The sequence below is a fragment of the Brassica rapa genome, chromosome A06 (assembly GCF_000309985.2).
Source record: "Brassica rapa cultivar Chiifu-401-42 chromosome A06, CAAS_Brap_v3.01, whole genome shotgun sequence".
Lineage (NCBI taxonomy): Eukaryota > Viridiplantae > Streptophyta > Magnoliopsida > Brassicales > Brassicaceae > Brassica > Brassica rapa.
This window is the reverse complement of record NC_024800.2, coordinates 20124888-20139696: the sequence shown is the minus strand read 5'-3', so window position 1 is coordinate 20139696 and position 14809 is coordinate 20124888. Positions and strand designations below refer to the sequence as shown.

Genomic DNA, 14809 nt, shown 5'->3' with positions numbered 1-14809 from the left:
ACATCAGTAACTTCCTACCTAAATGGAAACTCTATATCTAAATTGAAAGTTTTTTAATGTAAGAAGAAATGCAGTAAACATAGGTGATTTTAACTTGCGGGATGATGATCGTAAAAGCTGTTTACATATAGCTTGTCAACATGTATTAAATCTGGTTTTATTCTGCAGTATATAACAAAGCTGGAATAGCTCAGTTGGTTAGAGCGTGTGGCTGTTAACCACAAGGTCGGAGGTTCGACCCCTCCTTCTAGCGTTTTCACAATCTGTTTTTTTTTTGTCGCTCATTTTCCTTTTATTATAGGTAATAGTTGGCCCACAAAGTCACAAGTCAGGATACACATGGTAGTAACTTGTTTGGCGAGAGGATCTAAAAGCCCGACAAGACACGTTCAAGCTGGTAGGGATAGTCTGTGATGTCGTGTCCATTTTACGACAAACGATCCCACTGTTATTTCATTAATCATACCGCCTAATGATAGAAGTGTGGAACATATTTTTACATGTGTGGTATAGGTGAAACTATTAATTATAACTATTACTAGTCAAGTTATTTTAAGGATTGGCAAGTGGTACTGATTCTTACACAGCCAGAATATACCGATTTACTACCAAAACAGATATTACAACAACAAAAAGTTGACCACCATGAACTAACAAGTTCGTCACAATGAATGCTACATGCCTCCACAAAACAAGAAATTATATGATTGGACCGCTAAAACTCTACAATATTTTATAGCCATTCATTTATTTTTACCTCAAAACTCTGTCGTCGATTATAAAACCTAAATACTCACTCATATTAAAATATATCTTTTCTCTCCCCCAAGAAATGGATAGAGATCTAGCTCTCACCAACCACCGTAAACAATCGTACGTCACCGGTCGATGCTTGAGTTCTCCGTCGTCTTGTCTCTCGTTACTACACCGGGAAGCCGAGTACGCTCGAATCAGTAACCGCAACAAGAAGACAACGTCAAGTCCTAGATTAAGGAATCTCCTTAGAAGGCTATTGTTTTTGGTTACAAGCTGCGGACTCAAGAACGCAAAACCGAAGAGGTTGATAAAGTTTCACTACGATGCTGTGAGTTATGCTCAGAACTTCGACGATGGTTTTAACTTGCGCGATGATGATCGTAAGGGTTTCAGAAGTCTCCGAACACAGAGTCTCCATCACTAGCTAATATTATTATATTTGCTCTCTTTTTATTTTCTTAAATTATATTTTCGAACATGGTATCAAATTTCGTATGTGCCCTCAAGTTCTGTTAATTACATATATGTAATCTGATAGTTTGGTATTTGTTTGAGAAAGATGGTCCCTGCCGTTTCTTTAATTACATTTGTACCCGAGAGGTTTTTAATTACATATGTATCATGTACTTTTGGTTAATGAGTATATATACCCGTTAGATATGTTTTTCTATTCTTTATATTTGTGTTTAAATGAGCTTCTGAGATAAACTTGGTAAAAGCATAGAAAGGCAAATGTAACTTGATGTGTTATTAAGACTATTGTTTAGTCTTATGGTAGCCTTGACTCACACCTATTCGGTAAGAAAGCTCATCTCACATGTGCTGCTAGGTGCAAGATATCTCTAGGTGTAGCCTCTGTGTTGTTTTACCTTCATGAGGAGTGGGAGCAATGCATTGTCAACAGGGACATCAAGGCAAGTTGATGGTTCGCGAGCTAGGTCCCCAGACTACGGGATTGGCTGGAACTTTGGGTTACATGGCTCCTGAATACATAAGCACCGGAAGGGATAGTATAGAACCTGACGTCTGTAGCTTTGGAATTGTTTTGGTAGAAAGTGTGTTCAATGGCGGATCTAGAAAAAAAATTTATCGGGAACAAATAATAATTTAAATAAAAATTATTATTCAATAATTATTAAATATTTTATAAATGCATTTGTCAATTTTATAACTGAAGTATACAATATAGTTTAATAGGGACGCAAACCTCATATTTCTTTTTGTTTATTAATGTAAATAAAAAATTTTGAATTTTGTAAAAACAAGTATAAAAGCAAAAATTTCATGTTTTTCTTGGTGTGGCAAATATAAATACATATACATTCAGATAATAAAAAAAACTTTCCTCAAAAGAAGTATTTTATTTTTCACTATGAGTGGATAACTATTTAAAAACAATTTTATCACCATTGAGTATATTATGATAAACTAAAAATGTTTATTTATTAGATAAATAGATTTTATTTGATATTTACAAAATTCATCAACAAGTTATTATTTAAGCAACAATGATTAAATGTTCTCAAATCAAATAAGGAATCGTGGTAATGCTATAATAAATAGCCTTTAAAATAGGGAAATGATATTTTACACTGAAATTTGAGAACATATTAAGTTAGGGAGGGAGCAGAAACTATTTTTCGACGGGGCAAATTAATTTTGCTTTTAACATTTAAAGAAAAATTTAAAATTTTATGGGGAGCAGCTGTCCCTCCTTACCTTAAGTAGATCTGTTCCTGAGTGTGTTACATGAAAGAAGTCGATGGAGCCGAGACAAGGAAAAATTGAGTCTGAGGCAATTGTAAAGAGGGTATGTGAGCTCTACGGAAGTGGAGAACTTATTTCAGCCAGTGATCATCAAATGTGTAAAGATTATGATATGAAACAAGGAGAGTGTGTTATGATTGTAGAGTTGTGGTGTGCTCATCACCCTGATATAAACTCTAGATCTTTAATAAAACAAGCGATACAAGTATTGAATTTTCGAGGCACCACCATTGCCTAATCTACCACACAAAATGTCTTACATATCATGTGTCATCATCATCATCAAGCTCAGGTGGGGTTAGCTACAACAACTTTTTATAGCGCTCAACTTGGTCGCTGACTACTCCCAGCCTCAGTAGATGTATGCTTCTGTATCCCTTTGCTCTGTTTCATCTGTTGTCATATACTCTTTCCGTTTTTTATGTTTGACGTTTTAGAGATTTTTTTCCTTTTCCAAATTAAATATTTTTCCAATTTTCGATATAATATTTATATAAATTATGTTATATATGACCAACGGTACTATGCAATATATTTTGTTATTGGTCAAATTATGATTAAGTGAATAATCAATGGTATTTTTGTTTAGAAAATATTTTGTTATTCTATATGTTTAATACTAAAATGTTGTCTATTAGAATACGGAATTAGTATTTAAATCTATTGGTGTTTGTTCTCTTGTAGCCTCCTTATTTCTTGTGGAAGTATCTCTGTTTTGTGCACTTGGTTGTATAGTTTGTTACCAACTTTCCATATCAAAGCTGAGCTGTTATAATATTTTATCTTTGCTTTGAATCTTTAGGTTTATTCAAGAATCTTAACTTTTCCAGATTTTACCATATTCTTGGAAGAGTTAAAAACATAATAATGAGTAGGACAAAAAGTCAAACTGTTTGAAGATTGTTGTACAGCGTGTTGGTTTGACTTGTGATTCAAGAAAAGTAAACTAATACGAAACTTCCTGTGATCAAGCATAACTGATAGTGATCTATTGAAAAAAAATAAGCCTGTTTTCTTGACCATTCTTCTGGCTCTTGACTGGTTTTATTTGATGATCATAGATCTTCTACAATCTCATCTTGTAAATCTTTTCTTTCTTCCTTCTCAATGGCCAATTCTATCTTGTTCATTTCCCTTTTCATCCTCTTCCCTTTTGTTGTTGATTCACTTTACTTCAACATCACCAGCTTTCAACCAGATGATCCTTCACAAAACATAGTCTACCACGGTGATGCAGCAGCCGATGAAGATGGGACGGTAAACTTCAACAGCGCTGCACGTACATCTCAAGTTGGTTGGATCACTTACTCAAAGGAGGTCCCTATATGGAGTCGTAGAACTGGTAACGCTTCAGATTTCAACACCAGCTTCTCTTTCAAAATCGATGCTCGTAACCTCTCAGAAGATAGTCATGGTATATGTTTCTTTCTTGCTCCTGTGGGAGCTCCACTCCCTGCATACACTCCTTCTGGTTTCTTGGGTCTCTTCGGTCCAAATATTGATTACAAATCTTCTTTTGACCTCGTTCATATCGAGTTTGACACGTTTAGCAACCCGGGTTGGGATCCTAGGGACGTTGCATCTCATGTCGGGATCAATAATAATTCTCTTGAATCTTCTAACTACACTTCTTGGAACGCAAGTTTGCATAGTCAAGATATTGGTCATGCACGTGTCTCTTATGATTCTGTTAACAAGAACTTGAGTGTGTCTTGGGGTTATGAGCTAACAGCCTCTGATGATGAGAGTTCAAGCCTTTCTTACATCATTGACCTAGCTAAGGTTCTACCATCAGAAGTTATGTTAGGGTTTATAGCAGCTGCTGGATTAAACACAGGTGAACATAGACTCTTGTCTTGGGAGCTTAGTTCAAGTCTAGATCCCGAGAAAGCCGACAACAAGACAGGACTGGTTATTGGCATTGCGGTTGCTGTCTTTGTTCTAGTGACGGTTCTTGTCATCTCGACCGTTGTGGTTTGGTCGAGGAAGAGGAATTCAAGAGAGATAACAAACATGGTATCATCATCATCAATAAACGAAGACCTAGAAAAGGAAACAGGAGGACCAAGAAAGTTTTCTTACAAGGATCTTGTGTCAGCAACAAACGGATTCTCACACCAAAGGAAGCTAGGTGAAGGAGGCTTTGGTGCGGTGTATAGTGGGAACTTAAAACAAATCAACAAGATGGTCGCGGTGAAGAAACTATCTTGCGGCTCAAGGCAGGGAAAGAAAGAGTTCTTAAACGAAGTTAAAGTCATCAGCAAGTTAAGACATCGAAACCTAGTGCAACTCATTGGTTGGTGTAATGAAGAAAACGAGTTCTTGCTTATATATGAGTTAATGCCAAACGGTGGCTTGAACTCTCACCTCTTTGGTAAAAGGGAAGGGACACTATCTTGGGACACAAGGTACAAGATAGCTCTTGGTCTAGCCTCTGCGATACTTTATCTCCATGAGGAATGGGATCAGTGTGTACTACATAGAGACATCAAGGCAAGTAATATAATGCTTGACGGCGACTTCAACGTCAAGTTAGGTGACTTTGGGCTTGCTAGGGTTATGAGTCATAAGCTTGATTCTCATAAAACAGGATTAGCTGGAACGTTTGGATACATGGCACCCGAGTATGTTATGACAGGTTGTGCAAGTAAAGAATCTGATATGTATAGCTTTGGGATAGTGTTACTAGAGATTGTCTCGGGGAGAAAATCGTTGGAGAGAAGGAAAGAAGATGAAGAAGAGGAAGGGAACAGTGATGATGATGATTCGGAGAGTGATGAGAAGAGTCTTGTGGAGAAAGTGTGGGAGCTTTATGGGAAGAAAGAGCTGTTGAGTTTAGGTGTAGATGAGAAACTTGGTGATGATTTTAATATAGAAGAAGCCGAGTGTCTTCTAGTTTTGGGGTTATGGTGTGGTCATCCTGATAAAAGTTCGAGACCATCGATAAAACAAGCGATACAAGTTATGAAGTTGGAGTCACCATTGCCTGCTAATCTTCCGTTGAAGAGGCCTGTTGCTACGTATTACAACTCGGCTTCTTCTTCTTCTCCTCCTTCGGTTAACTCTAGTAGAGCTTCGATAACGTTCTCGAGTAAGGAATTTGGTCGTTAGCTTAAGATTTGAGATTAACTCTTAAGTTCTTACACTTACTATCTCTGTGCTCTCTTGTTTTATTTTTGTTATAATTGTTTATGCTCTTGAAGTGTGTCTATTCTTTGTGGGATTATCGTTAATCCCTGCATTTTTTAACTGTTTTTCTTTATATATGTAGTTGTGAAAAAAACTCTTTTGTTACGTATTCGTTTTGGAGACGAGAATGTGAAAAAATAATAAAGTTCTCATGATAGAAAGCTTTTTGTCAAATTGGATGTTCCTTTGTCTTCTCTCTGTCTCTTCTTTCTTCTTATGGGTTATGTTCGAATTAGTCATTTTCAGTAGCAGTTTTTTTTCAATTTCAATGAAATGTTGTAGAAAAAGATGTAAATGTGTTTTTGTCATAAAGTTTGACGACTAAGGTTTAATAAAAAGCGTCCATAGTATTGTTCAACTTATGATAGGTGGAATGTTGATTGGTATGGTCCGAATAGCCACCAGAGGGTCCACATAGGTAGTCTCTTTCGATAGTCCTAGACCCATATAAGTATATAGCCCATCTTTAGGCTATTCTCAGAACAAAGCCCAAATAAATACTAATGGGCTTCCGCGAATCAGCTCTCTATCCTTTTCAGTTCTCGTGATTAGCTTCACTCACATGTTTCATTTCCTCTCTTCTGTTCTCTTGTTACAAGATCCCTCGTAGATAATTATGATCTCGGACAGAGCTCATAAACATAAATGTCAAACAGTTAATGAAAAGTCAGATCAAATTACGGCCGGAATAAATGGGAACATGGCGGGTAAATCAGGTGGTATAGTGTATGGCTGATGGCTCTACAACGTTTGATAACGATATTACATTTGACCAATATCTTTAATGAAACTGCTATTTTTTTTACCTTGAGTCATTTTGTGTCATGTCTCTTTCTTGCTTTGAACAAATATATTAGAAAGTCCGTAATAAATTTTATACGCCTGTTACTTTCGAGAGAATCTATATTTTTATAAGCTCCTTTGATAACTCGTAGATATAAAGTGGTGAGGTTAGAACGTCTAATTCTATCATAGATTTTTAGTTTTCTATTTGAAAATTCCTATTTAGTTTTGTTCCTTGTTAATTACCTTCAACAGTAAATGTTGGGAGAATGGCTATTAATGGTTATGCATATGAAGAATAGTTTTAAAATTAAACCGGGCGTGTAGGATTATCATCATTTTCAATTTGAGGTAGATGGTTTTTTTTGGGGGGGGGGGGGGGGGGGGGGGAGATTATTATGAAGTGGCAGAAAAGACAGAACATCTATGACTGAACAAATCGGATAGAATTTGTTATGTGTGTCTTGTTTCTATTGTTGTGGTAAGTTTTTTTCTCTGTGTATGCGCTGCACCAATCTTTATACGTAGACTAGATATTATATACTCCTTTATACATGCAGCTATACTTATAGCTTTCGGCCAGATAATATTAGTTTTTAACTTTCTGACATTTTGTGAAGTTATTTCCTTAATATAAACTTGACCATTAATTCCTAAAAGAATTCTCTGACATCTTTTGTAACGCCTTTTCTTCTCCTTTTTTCTATTGTATGATCGCTAGTAATGCATATGATTAAATGTACACTATTTGACATTTGCTGAGTAGTTGAAGTGAATTGCCATCAGAATCAAATTCAATTGTTTTCTTTTTGTATACGTATTAAATTCCAGTTACACAATTGTTGAGGCAATGTCCTTCAAAAAAGATATACTACGGCATTTCTATACACACATATAGATAATATATAAATATGCTGACAAAAAAATATAAATATTGTAATAAGTAATACGTCCAAAAATAAAAAGAGAAGATTGTGTTTCGATGATTGAGTAAACGTCTCCATCTGTGAAGAAACACGAGAGAACGGAGAAGATAAAATGGGAAACATGTGAGAGCTTGAAGAATGGATCTCTCGTGAGACTTAACCGATCATCCTCTGCTACATTTTTTGTTTTGTTTTTAACTTACAATAAATCCAAAGACTTTAACTATAAAGAAATTTACGATGAACTAATCAAATGTAATAAAGGAACACCATAGAGATGTATAACATTTTCTAATACATATGTGGCCAACAAAGTTAAAAAGTGTTTAATTTTATCTCAAAGAGTTTACTAAAACATGTTAAATACATATTTAATTTGTTTGCAAAAAAAAAAAAAATACTACTCTTGTATAATCGTTACCAACAAAATTTACATCCAACACAGCTATCACAATTTGATTTGTTATAACATAAATATTGAGTTTTCAAATTTATATAGATTATGTTTATAATTTTTTGTGTTACCATAAATTTTGTGTAAACTGTACAGTACGCATAACTAAGATTTTTAATAATACTGTATTTTTTTGTAACTTAATAATACTGTATTTAATGTCTTAGAAATGAATAACAAAACTCAAGTTATTAAAGTTTCACTATAATATAAACACACTATATTAGTGCAATATAAATACAAATAGAGTTTTCTTACAAATAGAGTTACAAATGCCAAAATCTCAAATAATTAAGTACTTCCAATTCTTTACGATAAAACCACTTTTTATATTTGCTAAGTCATTAACAAACGAAAAGTAATTAAGTCTTTCTCTCCAACTTTTTGAAGACAAAAACACTTTTTGTTTTCTTCAAATAAATCAATATCTATAATTATTTATGCCAAAGTGACTTTAAAAAAAAAACACAAACACAAACATATCATATTCACATACATTACACAATCATTTGTATAAATATATAACACCACACGAAACCCTTGTACCGACTGTTCCTCAACCTCTCTTTCTCTCTATTCTCCTACTTTACTTATTTCCTTCAAACTTTTCTCCTCTCGTCCCATCATCATCATGTCCTCCCATACCAATCTCCACTCTCCTAAACCGGATCACCGTACCACCGGGACACCCCATACCAAAAAACCACCGTCCTCCTCCACCTCTCAAGACCAACAAACCCTAAAATGCCCTCGTTGCAACTCCTCAAACACAAAGTTCTGTTACTACAACAACTACAGCCTCTCTCAGCCTCGTCACTTCTGCAAAGCTTGCCGTCGTTACTGGACACGTGGTGGTGCCTTAAGAAACGTCCCCATCGGTGGAGGATGTCGGAAAACCAAAAAATCATTCAAACCTAACGCAGTAGCAACTCCTTCTTCATCTCAGAGATTTTTCTCTTCAATCATGGAAGATTCCTCCAAGTTCTTCCCTCCTCCAACAACAATGGATTTTCAGCTCGCTGGTTTGTCTCTCAACAAAATCAACGATCTTCAACTTATGAATAATCAAGAAGTTCTTGGCCTTAGGCCCATGGACCAGGTCGAGACAACACCAGTAGATGTCGGGTCGGGTTTATCTTTAATGGGTTTTGGAGATTACAGCAACAACAACCATTCAACGGGGACGTTCACAACCGCCGGAGGAACCGACGGAAACTTAGCTACTTCGATAGAAACTTTGAGTTCTTTAAACCAAGATTTGCACTGGAGACTTCAGCAACAGAGGATGGCTATGCTTTTTGGTAGCTCTAAAGAAGAGACTGTCGTTGTGGAGAGGCCACAGCCGATACTTTACAGGAATCTCGATATCGTGAACTCATCGCAGTCGCCGACGAAGAAAGGAGATAATCAGACAGAGTGGTATTTTGGTAATAATAATAATAATAATGATAATGAAGGGGTGGCTAATAATAACAACACAGGAGGAAGTGAGCAATGGAACAATGGAGTTCAAGCTTGGACTGATCTTAACCATTATGATGCTTTGCCATGATTATTGGTAAGTTAAAAGGAACTATATTATGTGATCAGATATTTAAAATTATGTGTGTTTCTTATGTAATGCCAAAGAATATTTATGTTTTTAGTATTTGTTGGTTTGGGTGCTCTTTGTAGTCAGTTTTTGTTGTTGTTGTTGGTTACTATTTAGATTTATAAGTTTCAATTTGTAAACAAAAATTTAAGAATTGAGAGATATACTATAATAGATTCTCTAAACTTGTGACTTTTCTGTACTCATAATTATCTCAATGTTGGAAATATTCGAAACAAGATTTACTGCGCTTAAAGCTTAATTATTCAAAGGCTCTTGGTTTGGTAGTGAAATAGTTGGTCGTTTTTGTCCCAATGTTAATTCGAAAATTCTTGAAACGTCAATTTCAGTAAACAGACAATGTTTCCTTGGGATTAGTTATAGACTTACTATTACCTTTAAATAATTTTACTAGATTTTTGTCAAGTTTAACAGAGCCTAATTATATACACGTCTCGAGCCAAGCAAAATAATTGCCCATCCACATCAACTGTAATAATACCCTGGTAAAATTAGAATCTCAATAAATGGTGTGTAATATTCGCTACAACATCGACAGTTGTGCTGCAAAACTGAAAACATAAATTGTATGTTACATTAAAGAACTGTCAGTGAAGTGTGGTCTGATTCATGTACATTCAAGCATATGGCATCTTATAAGTCACTGAACTATGTCGAGTCTACGTGAAACATAGAGACCAGGCATTAGGCTTTTTTGCAGTCTCTCTTTAGCCCCATCCTTAGATTCTCGCTACATATACATGAACATAAATATATATGTATATATATGTTTGTATCTGTACTAATGTGTATGTATATCTTATTACTGATCAAGGGAAGGTCTGCGACTGCAAGTACGAACGTCTTATGCAGAAGTAGGCATGTGCAAACGGACTAGTTCGACTAAATCCAAACATTGATTATTTCAAAAATTGTATAATAGTGTTTGAATTGTGTCAAAAGCATACACAACATTGCAGGTTCTGGAGAAGTATTATATAGGGTTTAGATGCATATGTAGATGATAATCATGAATTTGGTTTAAATTTTAACGCTTCATTTGAAATTGTGGATTTCTAAATAGTAAAGAGAAAATGCTGCCTTTGATCCACTTTAATTTCTGGCTTCTAGAAGAACATTAACTTGTAAATCATAATCTACTTTAAATTATTTTTTGTTAAGTTATTTGTTTAGCCATGCATGCGACTATTACGTTCTTTACTCAATTGCATTTGACTACGAAAGAAATTGTGGCCCCTGCTGCCTGCATGTGAATTGTGAATAATATTTTGCCTAGTGTTTAAAGGTTCATCTACTAACAGACTCCTTTCCCGTTCTACTTATTTGATAATTAATACTATGTCAATTACATTTCATCATTATTAAATTAGTTAACTAAATTTGTGTTTCTTTGCAAACTCAATTAACGATCGACTCCCATCGTGCGCATCGTAATCAATGGTCATTATTTAAGTCATATCATAGTACGTGGTAACTCATTTTCCCTCCCTTTTATTCCAAATATCGTTTAGAATTGTCAATGTGACTTTTGATCACATTTACTTCGATTGGTTCTACAACCTAAAAAGTCACCTATTTTCACAAGCGTGTTTTTTTTAACTAATCCGCTGGAAGAAATGTCAAAAAGATATGGCATATATACATGTATGTATATATAATTCTAAATGAACAAACTATATATTTATAGAATCTTTTATATCATTAATAACAAATAACTGAATTTTACGTGGTAAAATAATGTATGTAAATAAGTAATACAATGGAGTTATATATATTCAGTAGAGACCATATAAGAGCTCACTCGTTTTCGAGTTTTAGTTCTTTTTAAAACAATTATAGAGACAAAGCTAGGTAAATCACAAAGCAAAAAAGTTTTAAAATATATTAAAAAATGCATGAGTAATTCACTTTTAGTTCCAATTATTTTTATTATATCTAAAGATCAATATATTACTGATATATGTATATGCTACAAAAGAAGAATTACTTTTTCTTTAGGTTCCAAGTACTTTTACAAAGAAGGTGATGTTGGCACTTTTGCATATATACTACAATCTCCCTTTAAGCTTTTTATGATTGATCATTAGTAAGTTTGCGTTATAAGACTTTTCATCCTAAGAACATTGCCTTTCCGAGATCCGAACTTTTTGTTTCTCCTCTTTTTAATTATCCTAGAAAGGTAACAACAATCAAGAATTAACCTTTATCTTGCTTTTGGTTAACTAGCCAAATAAAGGCTAAAGTCATGTAATGTCATTTATAACAAATAAATATTAAATATCTCAATGTTACAAATAAAAATAAACAAATATTTTCGATGATTTAATGAAACGGATAAACAGGGAAGGAGCATGATGAATGTGAATACAAGTGATGCAACAGCTTTTAGATCGTATATGAATAAATTTATTAGGTCGTTGTTTCACGGCTTTACAACAAGAACCTAAACCAATTGCACTTAACATTTTTACCCAAAAAAAACCTAAACCAATTGCGAGAAAGCTCACGGTTTTCGACTCGTGAGAGGAAACAGTGTAGTTATACGATCTCCTTTCTTGGAGTAATATAATTCTCCGTTTACCTTGAGTCTGGCTAAATTAATGCATGCAACAACGTACGTGGAGGTTTGAGCATACTGATACGAAAAAATGAGTCGCGTCGTCTGGAATATTTGATGCATATACATGACCTAAAATGGGTGACGGTGGTAGACCATCCCACTTGGCATTTTGGCAAGATAGGAAACAAAGTGAAAAAGGTGAAATTGTTATTCCAAACGAGTAAACGAAAGAGAAAAAAATATTCAAAATGATATATAACTTCTACTTTACTTTCGAACCAAGTTTTGTACATATGGCCGTCGAACCTAGCACAACATACGAAATTTCTCATAACACTCACGCCTCATCACAAAGTAACGTACTGTATTTTGATAATGATGAGAAAAAAGAAAGAAGAGAAAGCTTCCAACACAAAACATGTTACATGTTTTCGGTTTGTCACATCATTACCTTCTCTTCATGGTAACCGAAATTTTATTGTTTTTAACGATTGTTCTTTTGGAGTTATATATAACAACACGACGTCAAAAAAAAAAAAATATATATAACAACACAAAAGTTACAAAATATAGTATTAGGTAAAAGGTGTATATATATCTCAAATTCAGTTTTGGCTTGAAATGTTTTTTTTTTGGGGAAAGTATTGCCAACTAAGCAATTAACAGTTGACTATAGCTGAATTTTTCTTTCAAATGCTTTGAACTAATAAATAATGAATCATTTATCACTTGACTTGATTTTTCTGAAAAAAAACTAGGAATCCCCAAAATCTGCCAATGTTGTTGTATTAGAAAATTAATCATGAATTACATTGTTATCAATTTAAAATGAAAACATTTGACCTTTTCTACTTTTGTTAAAAATGTAACATTGTCATTTCAAGACTAAGAGCATCGGTATTGGTGGGACTCAACCCACAAGCCCTTAGCATTTTATATTAAGGTTTTATGTTAAGGGACCTAAGCTAAGGACATTTAACAATTTGGTAAATTATTAGTGGGACTTTCCTGGTCCCTTAGGTTATTATTTAATTAATTTATTATTTTCATAATGTATAACATATAAAAAGAAGTTGTAAATGAAATATATTTTAAAAAAGTTTAACATTAAAATTGAAATCTTAAGAAAATTACAAAGTTGTAAAATAGAAATACAAAACATCATAATTATTAAAAAAAAACACACAAACATTTATTCCAATACAAATAGAAACTTATAAATTATATGTGATGGGTAAGATGTCCAAATTTAGTCCAAATATTTTCAATCAAATCATTTTTTAAATGCTCATGGACTTGTCTATTCCGAACGCTCGTGCGACGCTCAATTGTACTCACGATAGGTGAAGGCATATTGACGGAAAATGTAGCCACGTCTTCTCTTTCTTCGAATTCACCACCGTTGGCCTGAGTTCCTGATGATCGTTCATCTTCCACAATCATATTATGGAGTATGATACATGCTCTCATAATATTTCCTATTTTTTCTTTATCCCAAATATTAGATGGATTTCTAACAACGGCAAACCTAGCTTGTAATACACCGAATGCACGCTCGACATCTTTTCGCACAGCTTCTTGGGTTTGAGCAAATAAAGAATTCTTCTGACCTTGTGGTAGTCGGATAGATTGAATAAAAGTAGCCCATTTCGGATAAATACCGTCGGTGAGATAATATGCCAAATTGTATGGATTACCATTAACATGGAAGTTAACTTGTGGCGCTATTCCGTTAATAATGTCATCAAAAACGGGTGATCGATCGAGAATATTAAGATCGTTCATAGTACCTGGAGCTCCAAAAAACGCGTGCCAAATCCAGAGGTCATATGAAGCTACCGCCTCCAAGACAATCGTTGGTTTATCGGTTCCTCGTGAATACATTCCTTTCCAAGCCGTGGGGCAATTCTTCCACTCCCAGTGCATACAGTCGATGCTTCCAATCATCCCTGGAAACCCACGTTGTTCTCCAATATATAGTAGTCTTTGCAGATCCTCCGGTGTGGGACGTCTTAGGTATTCCTCGCCAAACAAGTCGATTATTCCCGCCGCGAAATTGTGCAAACTTCTTCGAGCTGTTGTTTCTCCAATTCGGACATATTCATCAACTGTGTCAGACCCACCACCATACGCCAATTGACGTATTGCTGCGGTACATTTTTGCAGCGGAGTTAGACTCGACCGTCCGGTTGCATCTACTCTGGGTTGAAAGTACTCAACTTCTGTAGACAGACGATGCACAATACGCAAGAATAATGCCTTGTTCATTCGAAACCGTCGCCGGAATATATTGTGCGGGTATGTTGGAGTCTCGCTAAAATAATCATTCCAGAGTTTCTGATGGCCTTCCTCCCGGTGTCTCTCGATAAAAACTCGTGTTTTTCGCTCTTTTGGTTGTGGATTGAAATCAATATATTCGTCACATAAATCTTCAAATATGTCATCTAATTCATCATCATTATCTTTGTGGTAATGATAATGTGAAGAAGAAGCCATAGAAAATTTTAAGAAAAGATAAAAGTGTTTAGAATTTGAGAGAAGATGAGAGAAGAAGTGTCAATACTTATATGATAAAGAAGAAGTGTCTACGAATCCTCCCGTGAATGAATATTGATATGAACTCTTTAGTACATCTTGTGACTTATTGGTAGAAAGCATAATAAACATGTGACTTATCAACTCACTTATTGGTACAAAGAATCTCAACTTGTGACTTTTATAAATGAAACCATTCTAGTTGTCAGCTTTGATATGAACTCTTT

The 14809-nt window shown here is 34.6% G+C and overlaps 4 protein-coding genes and 1 non-coding gene across 5 annotated transcripts; 4 read left to right on the top strand and 1 right to left on the bottom strand.

The window, feature by feature from the left end:
- Positions 1-137: 137 nt before the first annotated feature.
- On the top strand, positions 138-1420 carry LOC108872180. The gene has a single exon (XM_018659494.2). It carries the CDS (start codon positions 833-835, stop codon positions 1178-1180), a length of 348 nt encoding a protein of 115 aa, XP_018515010.1. The 5' UTR covers positions 138-832; the 3' UTR covers positions 1181-1420.
- Positions 180-253, top strand: TRNAN-GUU. Its single transcript has one exon. It is a non-coding gene; the product is annotated as a tRNA-Asn (tRNA).
- Positions 1421-1589: 169 nt separating the features above from the next.
- Positions 1590-7963, top strand: LOC103873996 (L-type lectin-domain containing receptor kinase IX.2). The gene has a single exon (XM_009152402.3). It carries the CDS (start codon positions 3631-3633, stop codon positions 5632-5634), a length of 2004 nt encoding a protein of 667 aa, XP_009150650.1. The 5' UTR covers positions 1590-3630; the 3' UTR covers positions 5635-7963.
- A 318-nt stretch (positions 7964-8281) lies between these two features.
- On the top strand, positions 8282-9660 carry LOC103873995 (dof zinc finger protein DOF5.7). Its single transcript, XM_009152401.3, has one exon. The coding sequence runs from the start codon at positions 8507-8509 to the stop codon at positions 9425-9427; it is 921 nt and encodes a 306-aa protein (XP_009150649.2). The 5' UTR covers positions 8282-8506; the 3' UTR covers positions 9428-9660.
- Positions 9489-14593, bottom strand: LOC103838787. The gene has a single exon (XM_033273947.1). It carries the CDS (start codon positions 14541-14543, stop codon positions 13269-13271), a length of 1275 nt encoding a protein of 424 aa, XP_033129838.1. The 5' UTR covers positions 14544-14593; the 3' UTR covers positions 9489-13268.
- Positions 14594-14809: the final 216 nt, after the last annotated feature.

What these genes read in the sequence shown, in the direction of transcription:
- LOC103838787 (XM_033273947.1), bottom strand. Translation starts at nt 14,543, where the DNA reads ATGGCTTCTTCTTCACATTATCATTACCACAAAGATAATGATGATGAA.
- LOC108872180 (XM_018659494.2), top strand. Translation starts at nt 833, where the DNA reads ATGGATAGAGATCTAGCTCTCACCAACCACCGTAAACAATCGTACGTC.
- LOC103873995 (XM_009152401.3), top strand. Translation starts at nt 8,507, where the DNA reads ATGTCCTCCCATACCAATCTCCACTCTCCTAAACCGGATCACCGTACC.
- LOC103873996 (XM_009152402.3), top strand. Translation starts at nt 3,631, where the DNA reads ATGGCCAATTCTATCTTGTTCATTTCCCTTTTCATCCTCTTCCCTTTT.